This window comes from Anopheles funestus, chromosome X (assembly GCF_943734845.2).
Source record: "Anopheles funestus chromosome X, idAnoFuneDA-416_04, whole genome shotgun sequence".
Lineage (NCBI taxonomy): Eukaryota > Metazoa > Arthropoda > Insecta > Diptera > Culicidae > Anopheles > Anopheles funestus.
In genome coordinates, this window is record NC_064597.1 from 17,744,367 (window position 1) to 17,759,345 (window position 14,979).

The window sequence follows — 14,979 nt, forward strand, 5'->3', positions numbered from 1 at the left end:
AGCTGTACCTCTTTCAACCGACCCATAAAGCGCCATGACAAAACTGCATCTAATAAATTATTATCATGTGCTTAAACGTTTAGCAACAAACGTCATCCGTTGACAGCTAATGAGCGGTTGAGGTGCTTAAGGCCACTGTACACGACATTTTCCACGTTCATTTCAAAAATTTTATTATGCCACAACGAGTGCAAAAGGCTAAAGTCTGAAACACGACCCCCCCCACTCACGGCACTCATTTTTGACGTACAGGGTGGTTCCGTGGTTTTGCACCGTGGTGCGCATCCGTAATGGTGATGGTTGCGTACTTTGTTTATTATTGTCGTTCAAAATGCATGTAACGGACAAGCGATCGGGTCCGCAGGTTCAGTTTAGCAAATGCTAATAAACGATATTTCACGTTGCGCATGTGCCGCTTTCTTTTGTGTTCGTTTATTCTCGACTACTAGATATAGAATGAATCAGCGGAAATGTGCTACGGACTGCAAAAAGTGAATTATTTTTTATAATTACAAATGCATTTAAGGGATGCATTAGTTTTCGCGTTAGTGAAAAGTAATTTTAAAAATTCGTTGTGCCATTGTTCCCTTGCAGCGCAGGTCGTGTTCAACATATTTTCAATCATTTTATGCGTAACTTTGATTACCATGCTATCCGGTAAGTTAATTTACATTCTATATTCTATTATTCTATATATACTATCAAGTCTGAGGAGGAGTGCTTATAATTTTTATTATTTATATTTTTTTTCACTCGAATATGCGAACTACAATGAATTGTTTTCAGTTTATCTATTTGCTCATCTTTATTATTACTCACATCATTTATGGGTGGACCGAAATCGTTAGATCACGCATTTAAATATCATCCGGTGCCACGCCAAGGTTCGACAGTGCATCTGGCTCAGTCGATTCGGTTTCCACCTGGCTCGGTGCCTTGTTTTCTAAAAGATATTTTCTTTTCATGTACGTAAATGATGACACTTATTTCCTACTCACTGCATTCTTCTCTCTTTGGTGTTGATAATTACTTTCTGTTCACAAACGCCCCGTAACTGTTCTGTCTGTCCTTCATTTAGCACAATGCAAACTTCAATGCGTTGAAGGCTAAGTAAATGATAAACTTATATCGAATACAAGTATCATTCCGAATCATAAAACCGCGTGTTTCTGCTACCATGATCAAATGATTTCGCACTAAATAGTCTTTTCTCTTGTTGGCTTAACGACCCTCCAGATAATGCCGGCCATTTTTGGCTTGCTAGTAGATTCATTAATACCACGTAGCCGGATAGTCAATCTTTGCTACGATCCTGATGGGATTTGATACGCTGTTGGCACCATCCTTTTTTTGTTACTTCATTAGGATGCAACTGAATGCATACTGCAGTCAGCATGCAACGCAAGCAACAGGAAGAGAGTAGTTTACTTATATGACGCTGCAACCGCATCGTATTCGAACCCTGCTGAAGAAGTTTAGTTTTTTTAGATGTATGTTTACGTTTCTCATCGAACTAGTACAGATCTGATTAATATTATAACTAATTAAATGATACATCAAATCCTACGGCGCTACGGATGAAGGATGATCAATATCGACAAGCATGCTGACCAGTTTCAGTGCTAAAGGATCGAACACGTCATGACCGCGACATCGAAGGGGGGATGTGGATCAAATAGAGCAAAGATCGAATGATATGCACTAACTTCTCAGTGATGTGCTCATGGGGATCAAACGCTACGATGCTGTATCTTTCTGCTATCATTGCCATTTGCTCATTGTACATTTGTTGGTCAAACAAAATACGAATTCGTGGCCAGTTAAAACAATTATGGCATAGTATCGAAACCATCAGTGCGCATCGATTTTGTGCTCGCGATAATGGCATTTAATTGTTGGCTACACCTAAACCAGTGAACAAACACAGTTTCGAATAATTTTCCGCGATTCTTGCATACTGGTGTTACGCTCTTCTTGAATGTTTTATCTTTAAAGCCACTTTGGTTAATAAGTGCAACGGTGCATTTTGCTGATTTAACGACAATTTGATCACCGGTTTGTTTCGATTTGAAAAAGTGACAATTGTCTGTGAATGAAATACAATGAGCGAAAGCGAGAGGTTCGTGAGATCTATTAGGCTATCTCTTTTGTTTAAGGTTGCATCCATCATAAATAACACCACAGTACGCAACCTAATTTTTCAAAACCAAAACAAGTTGATGTGCAAACAAACACGAAGAATTGCATTTTATTATTAGTCTTTTAACCCATCCCAGAAACAGTTTAACAAAAAGGAGATTTATTCGCAAAGCCAACTGACGTCCTTCCAGAAAACGGATGGCGAATCTGATAACAGCTCCTTTGGTTTCGTGCATTTATAGAATGCCATCGAGATCCAGCATATGTAACGATGCAACATTTGCTCCGTTCACTTCGTGGTGGATACTTCCGGGCCTGCAGCATAATCCACCAATCCGTGATGCTGCTTGATCCTCTAGGAAGTGATATTTTGATTCGGCCATCAGCTGTATAATCGCCACGAGCGTTTTCCACCAGTGATAACCAGTGAAACAGTGAAAGTTCAGGGCAGTATAATTGGCTCACGTTTTGCCTCAATCCGTTATCCTGCTTGATCCGTGTATCAGTTCCTCGAGGAAGTGATATATGATATAAGTAGAACAACGGTGAGAGTTCAGTGCGGCATATTTGGCTCGGTCATATACATCGGGTAGCTGTTCACGGTCAGGTGATGCATTACACCACTTACTTACAGGTAATATGATGTGCGATAGTAGAAAGAACAGAATTGTAATGGATCATACACCCTAATCACTACATTATGATTTTCAGTTCAGCAGTTTCCACCTGGCTGCATCGATGAAAAACTCCGGCCAGGAAATGAGGAGGGAGCAGACAATGAGACAACATCCCTGCTAGAGACAGAAGTAGCGGAAAAATCTCATCGTGTAAGTTCGAATAACGTATGTTGCAGCAGTGAGATAGAACAGTTAGATGAACGGTACGTTGTTTCTCTTACAGGCACATCCTGGATCACAGGATGCTTTTCCGTGCAAACACACGATCACTGGATACTATTCCCTACACTCTGCAGACACGTATGCAGGATCAGCATTCTGGTTATTGGCAACATCATCAACGAAAATCCGAATTAGTGTTAGGGTACGGCAATTGTGCGACAATATCCGAACCGCGGACGATTTCGCGATTAGATTAACTTTAGACGTAAGGTTTTAAAGGTTTACTTAAGAGAAAACCAAGCGTAGGGCGTGCCGTGCAAACATTGGCTCTTGAATTTTTCGAAACTCTTCAGACATGGTCGCAAGTTTCTTTCGGAAGAACACCTCGGAGAAAACCAAGTGTAGAATGAAGCGAGCCAATATCCGTTTTTAAAATCTATCAAGATCCCAAACCAAAAACCAACGACGAAATCGATTCTTAAGTGTTGCGTGTGTAAAAGATGATTGTGCGGAAGAATCTTTATTACAAAATATCTTCCTGATTGTACGCCCTTAATTACACGATAACACCATACTAAAATGAAACCTGCAATGAATTCTTAGACCGATGGTGGTATGGGATCGAGCACGATACAAAACGCCTAGACAGGATGGTGGTTTGCTCTGGGACACGCTAGCAATTCTAACCACTCTATAACTCGATGTGCACACGTTGAGACTACAAGTTAAACCTTTTAGTGGGATTAAAATGTCCCAGTTTATGTATGCTTTTTGCTGCGCAGATCTAAGCCGATAGTGCGGTTGAACAAAAATAGGATAAAGACGTTGTAGGCGGAATCCTGTGTCCCAGGATTAGCAACCTGACTATGCTGACTATGCTCTGCGAAATTTGGCGTTTTCCGTACTATGGATTTTTAAACTGTACACGAACCGTTTTTATGTTGTAATAATTAGCGCAGGACAACCAGAATAGAACAAGCGGTGTGAAACGAATGCTGAAGGATACGGTTTTTTTAAGGCTCCACATTAGTAGTTCATTGAATTCGCAGTGCTCGTTCTGTAAGCTTACCGTAACAATGATGTATTATAACATGTTGCATCTTATGTACTAGTTTTATTACAATAAATTTGTAAGTGTGCGGAGATGCTTGTGTTGGATTTGTTTAAGTTTAAGATGTATATCATATTAGTCCTTAACTAACAACTTGCAGGAAATTTTACTCCTGGTCCCTTGCTCCCTTGGCTGTACGAAAATATTTCTTCATTCGCGTTGCTTATCTCTGCAGATTTTGTATGTTAAGGCTTCACGCGGCGTCGCGTTTCCTGATTGTTCATTTCCGTTAAGCTGCGCGATAATCAATGTTACACTTACGCATGTTCTAGGATCGCTCTTGTAAGCTGTTTGATGGAGGTTGTCGTGTATAAAAATATCATCTAATAATATTATCATATAATAATATCATCAAAAAAGTGGATCATCGCAAAAACAACCATCAACGAACAAAAAATTCAAGGGTGATGATGGCATAATTTTATCTTATGTGAGATAGTGCTTATATCGATTATCATGCAGCTTTACATCAATGATGATTCGTCTTAGGAAAAGAAACACAAACACACATTTCCGTGGAGTAAATGTTGTTTTATTTGTTCGTAACTAGGCTTACTTTTAAGTTTTCATATTGTCCAGTGCGTCGAGGCATTCATGCTGCATCGATACACTAAACATTGACGTCCATTGATCTTATGGCATTTCGGTTATTATTTTACTTTTAATGAGAAAATTCTGTGGTAGTTTTAAGGATCATTGCAATTGTTTTATGCAAACAACTAGAAGCTAAGTTTATAGTTAAGTCAGTGTATAGACCGTTTCTGTAGACATAGAAAGTGTATATAAATTAATATGTTATTGCATAAAATAATAAATAATCAGACATTTAAAAACAATCCTTTGGATTAATTGAACCGTCTGACGGTCTATGATGGGTCGTTCAACGATTTTTCAAGCGCAGTAAAGGTTGGATTATTTAGGTATATACCGATACACGTTGAGAACAGTGATCCTTGATTCGGTGTCTTTTGCTATCATCTTTGCTATCACCGACCCTTGCTATCATCTAGTAAATCGAACGTTGTTGCTCTTATCCACTTACAATATAACTACACCTGTTGCGCACACGAAAGTAGCTTTCGGAGCAGCAGCTAGAGACTCGCGTGTACCGTCGCCGACTCTAGCACAATATGAACGCACCAACTGGTTGTTGGCAAATATCGATTTAATTTATCTAAATAATTGAATTTATACCCTAAAAATGCTGACCGTCGTCGGTCACCTAGCAATGCTACTTTAGACCTAAGTTGTCGTTAGTGACAACACCTTCAAGAGCAGTAATATCGAGAAGGATCAAAAAGTCTCATGTTATTTTCGCCAGTTAGTCAATATTATTAATTCTTTTCCCTTTCTCCATTTATGTTTCTTCTTTTCGTTCCGTTTTTTTATTGTAAACTTCCCTCCCTAATCTATATTCCGTTTCTATTCATTAAGTATTTGTTTGTTAGCTTAGGATTAAATTAATTTAATTGTTACGCATATTAACAAACGCATAAAGACACAGTGTTGTATGTACCATTGGGCCGGTTATAATGCACGGCCTCCTCTTTGGTAAGTACACTTAAACGACCGCACACTTGACCGCAAAAACTGCACCAAAGCACTAGGAGTGTTCTTTGATGAAAACATAAGCTTTCACGACCAGCTTCACCACATAGCCGCTAAGGATAATCCGTTAATCACACGCGACATAAACGATCCGATCTACGCAAATATGTTGCACTATTCCTTCGTTCTGCCCCGTGGCGGATTTACACTTTTCGGGACCCTAAGTGGGAAAATAAATGTAGCCTCTACCGCCGCTTAGTCCGCGTACCGTTAAATCCGCCACTGGTTCTAATCCTTCTGGAGTCGATACAAGAAAGCTTTACTATTTTTGCAGCGTGTTTCTGAAGCGTACAGGTTGCGTATGATGGACGCTGCGACGGCAGCTTGCCTATCGGATCGACCCGTTGGTTCTACTCTATGGATTCAACAATTACGTCATACCAATTTTGGTTTCGCTGATCCGTTTCCTATTATGTGCCGTTTGTGCTCGATTCGAATCTGAAGTGTCGCGTTCCGCGTTCTGAAATTATATTCGGAAAGCATTAGTACTATACTCAAAATGGAATGTTATGCTGTTAGATGCTGTTAAACTCTGTTAAAAATCCTGCTTAATTTTAGTTGTTAGTTCGTTAGTGCGTTACTGAGCTAGCAAGTTGATTTTTTTTTTTATTTTTTTTTGTTTTTTACAAGGAGGGGAAACCTTCAAAAGGCACGTGTGACACGTAGTGGGGGATTCACAACTAGAAGAGTTGTGCGACCGCCCTAAAACCTAACTCCTTGAGCCATTTAGCAGAAGCGGGGCTGGCGTCAACCCACTAGCGTAAAATCCGTTCCTAAAGAGAAAAGAATCAAATATTAGTTTTACAATGAATATATTCTCGAACATAACACTTTCACTTACCGGATGGTGCTAGCTCTCCTGCCGATCGTTCGGAGGCTGCCGGTGATCCGTGGCGGTGTTGCTGCTCAACATGTTTCGCGAGCGAGCACGTCGATCAGGGCCGCGAAGACGTCCGTCTTGTGCTCTTTGCGGAACATGTGCTCCGCAAAGTAGCCCTCCAACGAACCATGGATATTGGTGCCCTTTTACATTAACAAATTGTACCTTAAATTGTCTGCAAATTTCACCTGTTGGAAAGAAAGCCACAAAAGCAAAACGTAGGGATCGATCGCGACCATTTTTCGTAATCATTGTGAACACTGTGGTGATAATGCGTCTTTTTCCGAGTCAGGATATGCTTAAACCGTCGGATGGCCATTTAATCTTATTCATACTTAATTGTTACGGAAATTGACGCGGAATGGAACGGCGATTTTTTTAAAACTTGGTGCTTTATTTGCCAACCAAAGAATACGTTGCGCACATTGCACCGGTTGTTAGCCAGAAAAAGATAAATTTAGATCACCGGACACATGGACCAGGCAAAGCAAAATGGACATACAGCGTGTAAAATATTTGCGACACCAGGCAGCAATTCACACCGAGGCGTACGCTGGTTTCATGGATCTTGCTGGCGCTGATGGAACCATTGCGCATCTTCAACCGAACAATTTGGCCAATTTGCGTATGGAAGCCCCAGTGCTGTAAGAAACATCTTTTCCTACTGCCCGTCGTACCATTGACTCATCATCGAACCTCTCGCGTACGGACACGCGTGTTACCCTCGGACAATCGATACATGCGGTCGCAGTATCAAGACACAATAGCCATCGTTCGAGTGTTGGGCAAACCGGACCTTTTGATCGCTGTCACGTGTAATCCGAAGCGACCTGAAATAACATGAAGCCTACTATCAGGGGACCCCGAATCGACCCAATATTACCGGGTGTGTTTTTCGGTTGAAGCTGTCCTGCATCACCTTACCATGAGAGCATTCGGCATCGAGGTAGCGCGGATTCACGTTGATCACGAGTGATCAAGTTTCTGAAACGTGGTCTTGCCCATGCTCACCTACTGATTATTCTCACGAGAGCTATGATCAATTTGTGTCGGCCAAGCTTCCCTATCCGATCCGGTAACGTGTGAGCAACTGTACCATACGGTTACCATGCATGAAACATGGACCATGTGGGTCAGCCAATCCTGCCGCACCTGCATGAAGGATGGTACATGCACGAAGGGATTCCCGGAGCCATTCTCCGATCAGACACGCAGCACGCATAATGGCTATCCACAGTAACGTCGCCGTAGCGATGGGCCAAGTGTGATCAACCTGCACAACCGGTGCGTAGTGCCCTACAATCCATGGTTCACGCACAAGTACAATTGTAACGGCAACGTCGAGAATCATGCCCTGGCGGTAGGCGACAATGACATTCAGCAGCAGTTCCATTACACTTCCCATCCATCTTGCAAAATCAGCAGAACGTTCTTTTTTCTGCGCACATGAAACCGTTGCGTGTTTGTTAATCCGCGGTAATCATATCATGTTCGCACGGTTCTTCCAGCTGGTGGCACACGACAACTTTGCCAGAGCGTTGCTGTACCACGATGTTCCGATCTACTATCGGATCTACTGCGCATCAGCAGAAACCGTGACAGGAACCGGGAACAAATCATCGGATCCGTTGCACGCGTAGCATGCACGAAACAGTGATCGGTTGAAAGGTATCCTGCAACATGCAGATGTTGGAACTTTGCTACTAGACGGATCACGGATCTCGATATTACTCTTGCCACCTTACACCAGCTCCATTTGCAACAGCGTTGACCAACAGTTCTTTTTTTAGATAGCGGACCGGGTAAATCTTTTTTGCTTGAAAATATGCTAGCACACACCGTTGCCAATCAGGAAATGCGCTTGCAACCGCAGCAAGTGGCAAAGCAACACAAATGAAAATCTTTTGCAAGCTTAAACGCTGCGTACACGCACTAGTTGTATGTTTTCTTACTCCCCCACACGTTCACTACGTCCTACACAACGTAGGGATGTATAGCGTCCATTTTTATGCGTAAAAAGTAAGGGTGTGCTGTCCAAAACATGTACCGAAAGTTTTGTTCCTAACCCCAAATTCAATGCGCTTGCCGAAGCAAGCACGGGGTATACGAAAAAAACTAACAACACAAGTTTATTGCAAGGAAAACGCATGTTTATGAACATATTCGTTTCACAAAAACACAATACTCATTGGAAATTGTTGTGATTTGCTCATTGCCACTAAACGAAGAACTAACTGACGAGAGAGCTAGCAGACAACTGAACTGTTTATTTAACATAACCAAATATATATACATAGTTCCTTATAGATTAGTTCGTGGTTAAACGTATAATTCCGTTACAGTGTAGGATCAAATACTTGAATTGATTCCTAACACCCTCGCACAATTCATGTATACTGCCCGAATCATTTATAACATATTCTGCAATCCTAATTTTTCACAAAATTCTTTGAATGCTTTTGATGGCAGACCTTTCGTCATAATATCGGCTTGTTGCTTTGATGACGGCATGAACTGAATGTCTATCCGTTTTTGTTGAACTAGTTCTCTTATGAAATGATATTTCGTGTCGACATGTTTCATTCTTTTTATATCTTTTGAGTCCTCTGCAATTTTAATTGTGGATTGGTTATCTTCATACAAACCTACTGGTTCCTTTATGGGTATCCATAAATCTTTCAATAATCTTAGCAACCAGATTGTGTGACAAACTGCTGTACATAATGAACTTAACTCCGCTTCAGTTGATGACAATGAAACACTTTGTTGTTTTCTCGTTAACCATCCAACAGTATTACCAAAAAGTTTCACTATGTAACCAGACACTGAACGACGATCGGAAATATCGTTTGCCCAATCCGCATCGCAAAATATTTCTAAAATCGACTCTTTTCTATCAGCTCTGTATATCAACTTAATTTTCAAAGTGCCCTTAATATATCTCAATATGCGTTTCAGATGAATCCAATGTTCTTCGTTCGGGCAAGATTGGAACTGGCTGAAGAAATTAACTGCCGCTGATATATCTGGCCTTGTGGTAACAGATGCATATGTCAGACATCCAACTAGTTCGCGATATGGTTTCAATGTTCTTTGTGCTTCATTTCCTTTGTTTAGTCTCAACCTATTCTCAATAGGTATTGATATGGGCTTGCATTCGGTCATATTAAATCGTTTCAAAAGTTTTACGAAATAATCTTCTTGGCTTATTTTCATTATCCCCATTTCAATTTCACGCTCAATTTTCATGCCTAAAAACATTCTAACTTGACCGTCATCTGTCATCTCAAATTGTTTAGCACATTTCTGTTTTATATCTTTTAATTCCTCCAACGAAGAACTCACAATCAAAATATCATCCACATACAAAACGAGTATGATTTTTATCGTTCCTTTTTGTTGTGTATAGAGACACATATCATTTATGCTGCGTACAAATCCTATGCTTGATATGAAGTTGTGAAATTTTTCGTTCCATGCACGCGAGGCTTGTTTTAAACCGTAAATTGAACGATTCAACCGACATACTAGTCCCTTTTCTTTTTCATATCCTTCAGGCTGTTCCATATATATTTCTTCAGTTAAATCACCATTTAGGAACGCCGTTTTTACATCCATCTGATGGATATGTAACCTTTCTTCATTTGCTAATGCTAGAACTGTTCTCAATGTGTCTAGTTTAGCCACAGGGGCATACGTTTCAGTATAATCAATACCTGGTTTTTGAGAAAAACCCCTGGCAACTAATCTTGCTTTATAAACGTCCTTGTTTTCCACATGTTTAATTTTAAAAACCCACTTACATGTGATTATTTTTCTTCCTTTAGGAGGTACCACAAGTTTCCAACTATTATTCTTTTTCATTGACTGCATTTCCTTATCCATTGCAGATTTCCATTCTTTCCAATCATTTCTTTGCGTTAATTCGGAAATGGAGCATGGAATGTCATCCACAAAACTTAATGCGTTTAAAGCATACCCAGCATAATTCATCTCGTAATCTTTATGCCATATTGGCGTTTTCTTTTCACGTTTATTGGTTCCTGCTTCATCTAAGGTTTCTTCAAAATCGCTGAACGATTTGTCTCCTGCACTATCGAAACTTGTTTCTGCGGATTCATATTTTTCTTCCAATTGTGGAATTTGTTCTTCTTCTACATATTCTGTTTCTTGTAAATGATTTGAACTAACTTCCTTAGGGACAACTACTGTGTTGTTTTCGATAACACTAACGTTTTCTTCATCACTAAAAATCACATCACGAGAGGCGTAAATGCAATTTTTCTTTGGATTCCAAATCCGATATCCGTTTGCAGTATATCCAACAAACACCCCTTTCCAGGATTTTGCATCAAATTTACCTCTAAACTGTTTCGGGATGTGCACAAAAACATTGGTTCCAAAAACCTTTAGGCTCCCCACGTTTGGTTTCCGCCCATTCCATACCTCATATGGAGTTTTTCCAAGAGCAGCAGCTGGACTCCTGTTCACCAAGTAAGCCGCAGTTTCTATAGCAGGACCCCACAGCTTTCTGTCTACGCCTTTGTCTTCCAGCATGCAGCGTGCTTTCTCCACAAGCGTTCTATTCATCCGCTCGCTTGTCCCATTTTGTTCTGGTGTATATGCATTAGTCCATTCCATTTGTATACCTCTTTGTTGACAATACTTTTGAAACTCGGTGTTTTTATATTCACCACCATTGTCACATCTAAGTTTGGAAATGCATCTGCCAAACTTAGCACACACCACCGCTTCGTATTCACAAAACTTTCGAAGAACCTCGGCCTTTGTTTTTATTAAGAATACTACGGTAAACTTGCTCCAGTCGTCGATGAAGGAAACGAAATATTTTTCACCGTTCACTCCAATGTTCTGCATCGGACCACATACGTCCGAATGTATAATTTCCAGAACTCGCGTGGATTGTTTTCCTTTCTGTGTAGAATACGACGCCCTGGTTTGTTTGCCTGTGACACATGTTTCACACACTTTGTCCGTTTTACCAGGAACAGCACTAATCGGTAGTCCCAATACTAGATTATTCTTCATCAGTATTTGAAGATTTGTTTAACTTAGGTGCCCAAACCTTCTATGCCACAAATCATGTTCTTTTGGCGTTTTTCCACTGAATAACAATTCTGTTCCTGTTTCCAATTGTTCACGGAAGAGCTCAACTGTATAGAGTTTACCACTCCTTTCACCGGCTAACAACAGTTCTGAATTTTTGAATACCTTCACTTTTCCATGGACAAAGGTCACTTTTAAACCAGCCTTTTCCATTTTTCGAACAGACAAGAGATTTACTCTTGCATCCGGGATATACAACACGTTTTGTAGAGTGATCAGGCCTGAATTTCCACTTTTCAAACATTTTAGATGTTTTATATCACCTTTATGTGTGGCTGTGATTTCCGCACCTTCTTTTGCCACCGCAATCTTTAAAGGTATTTCAATGTTTTCTAAACTTGAAAACATTACCTTATCGTTTGTGATATGCTCAGAAGCGCCCGAATCAACAATCCATACACTTGATCCACACACAACCGGAGTTGTTGTTGCACTCATAAAACATGTTTCACTGTTCTTTTCACCATTTCTTTTATCCGTTTTAACATCTGACGTACGACAGTTCTTTTTAATGTGTCCTATTTTTCCACATTTATGGCATTTTCCCGTAAAACCTTTACGTTTATGCTCCTTGTGCCCCACAAAAGCAGCTGATGCATCATTGTCTTTTACTTTTTCTTTTATTTTTACACGTTCGATTCTTTTACTTTCTTCCGCTAAGAAGCGCTGCTTCACCAGATCCATATTTAATTCCTGTTCTTGGAGATTTTCAAGCGCTGTGACCAACGGGTCATATGAATCGGGTACACTAAGAAAAAGTTGCGAAATTACATCCGCCTCTGATACATTTGCACCAGCCGTCCGGAGCTGCCGAACTATGTCTTCGAACGCGTTGATGTGAGCACGCATGGAATCACCTTCGTGCATCTTGAGTTGCGCTAGTTGCTTTCTCAAAATTGTACGACTTGTTACACATTTGTTCGCGTATACTTCGTTTAAACAATTCCACATTTGTTTCGCGGTTGACGCGTCACGCACTGTTTCTAAGCATTGATCTGCTAGAAACCCCACTAACAGGCACTTGGCTTTTCGATCCGCAAGATCGAATGTCTCTTTGAGTTTTGTTTCCTCAGGAACGTCTTCGGTGAGTGTATGCAACACACTTTCCGCATCCAGTACCATTTTTATTCGGAAACTCCAATTGTTGAAGTTTCTATCACCGTCAAAACGCGGAATACCGAGAATTACTTTCTCCATGGTGCCTGGGCCCATAACCTGTTGTGATTTGCTCATTGCCACTAAACGAAGAACTAACTGACGAGAGAGCTAGCAGACAACTGAACTGTTTATTTAACATAACCAAATATATATACATAGTTCCTTATAGATTAGTTCGTGGTTAAACGTATAATTCCGTTACAGTGTAGGATCAAATACTTGAATTGATTCCTAACAGAAATTGCACTGCAGTACACAAATGCAACTCATTGCAAGCTTAAACGCAGCGTACACGCACTATTTGCAAGTTTTCTTACTTTCACACGTTCACTATGGCTTTAGACTACAGCAAATTGCGCTGACCACATGATTTGACGCCAGATTAAGAACGTAAAAACGTACGTAACTGACGTCGGTCGATGCCAACACGATGAAATCGGTTCGGTCGCACCAACTCCGAGTAACAAAACATCTTTCCTGACAAAGCTAGCGACTTTCCAAAAGGAAGGATTCGTTGGAAAATGTGCAACCATTTTTAAAGAGACATTTAACTGTTCAGTGCAGTAGTGCTGTTTCGCTACAGGGAAGAAAGAGCGAGTACGATAGCAAAATTTACGGGTGTTGAACACTTTGGTTTATTTCCAAGAAAATAACGACCATTTAATTAAAGTTCAACGTTTTTTAAATATCGTTCTCATGTGAACGTTTGCTGCTGCACATCTAGGTACAAGTGTGCTAATAGAAATGCATGATTCAAATACAAGCATGGTCACTAAATCCATATGACTTGTACGATAATATGGGTCAGGGTTATTTGCAAAAGGCGCGAAAAAGCATGTCATAAGGAAGAGAGAGAGAGAGGGACAGAGAAAAAAAAGGGGGGGGCGAGGATGGGTATCCTTAGTCCAGATAAAAACTGCATTATCCAAAAACACACCGTTGGTGTAGCACTGTGTTTCGTTTTCGGATTTTTTGTTACTTTGCCCTTCAATTTCCGTTATGGACATAAAGAACGGAAGTGATTTGACGCTGCTTTTTGAGGATCCGTGGCGCAGTATTGACTGGCTGCAGCGCAAGGGGCTGCTGAAACGGGATCAGCTATGCCCGAAATGTGGCGGGTCCATGAAGCCGAAGAAGATGACCGGTGGCGACCGCTACAAGTGGTTGTGCCGCCGGAAGGCATGTGCAACTGCTTGTAGTATTCAGACGGGCTCCATCTTCTACGACTCGAAAGGAAGTTTGAAGCAGCTGACGCGGCTGATGTATGAATGGGCCGCCAAATCGCCAGTTAGCCGTGCGATGACGGAGACCGGCTTGAGTCGATGCGCTGTCCTCGACTGGTATAAACTGCTCCGCAGTTTCCTTTTCGATTTTGTGTTCGACAGTACGTCGAGGCAAATCGGCGGAGCAGGGATGACCGTCGAGGTCGACGAGACGAAAGTCGCTCGCCGGAAGTACCACGTTGGGCGAGTGCGGGAGTCTCACAAGGACTGGTTGGTTGGTGGCATTTGCCGGGAAACTGGTGACATTTTCCTGGAGCGTGTGCAGACCAGGACTCGTGAAGTACTCCACGAGCTAATCCAGCGACACGTAGTCTCCGGTACCCGCATCCTATCGGACTGCTGGGCGGGCTACAATGGGCTTGGTGCCCTTGGGTACGAGCATGCGACAGTTAACCACTCACGCAATTTCGTCGACCCGTTGCAGGGTGATGTACACACGCAACGGATCGAGAATGTGTGGCGGTGGCTGAAGCATTTTCTCCGCCAAAAGGGCACCAATATCCATGGTTCGTTGGAGGGCTACTTTGCGGAGCACATGTTCCGCAAAGAGCACAAGACGGACGTCTTCGCGGCCCTGATCGACGTGCTCGCTCGCGAAACATGTTGAGCAGCAACACCGCCACGGATCACCGGCAGCCTCCGAACGATCGGCAGGAGAGCTAGCACCATCCGGTAAGTGAAAGTGTTATGTTCGAGAATATATTCATTGTAAAACTAATATTTGATTCTTTTCTCTTTAGGAACGGATTTTACGCTAGTGGGTTGACGCCAGCCCCGCTTCTGCTAAATGGCTCAAGGAGTTAGGTTTTAGGGCGGTCGCACAACTCTTCTAGT

At 41.5% G+C, this 14,979-nt stretch overlaps 1 protein-coding gene across 1 annotated transcript; it reads left to right on the forward strand.

Annotated features, from left to right (window-relative positions):
• The first annotated feature begins 13,861 nt into the window (after positions 1–13,861).
• On the forward strand, positions 13,862–14,752 carry LOC125763907 (uncharacterized). The gene has a single exon (XM_049427629.1). It carries the CDS (start codon positions 13,862–13,864, stop codon positions 14,750–14,752), a length of 891 nt encoding a protein of 296 aa, XP_049283586.1.
• Positions 14,753–14,979: the final 227 nt, after the last annotated feature.

Coding starts and splice junctions, on each gene's coding strand:
- LOC125763907 (XM_049427629.1), top strand. CDS start 13,862: ATGGACATAAAGAACGGAAGTGATTTGACGCTGCTTTTTGAGGATCCG.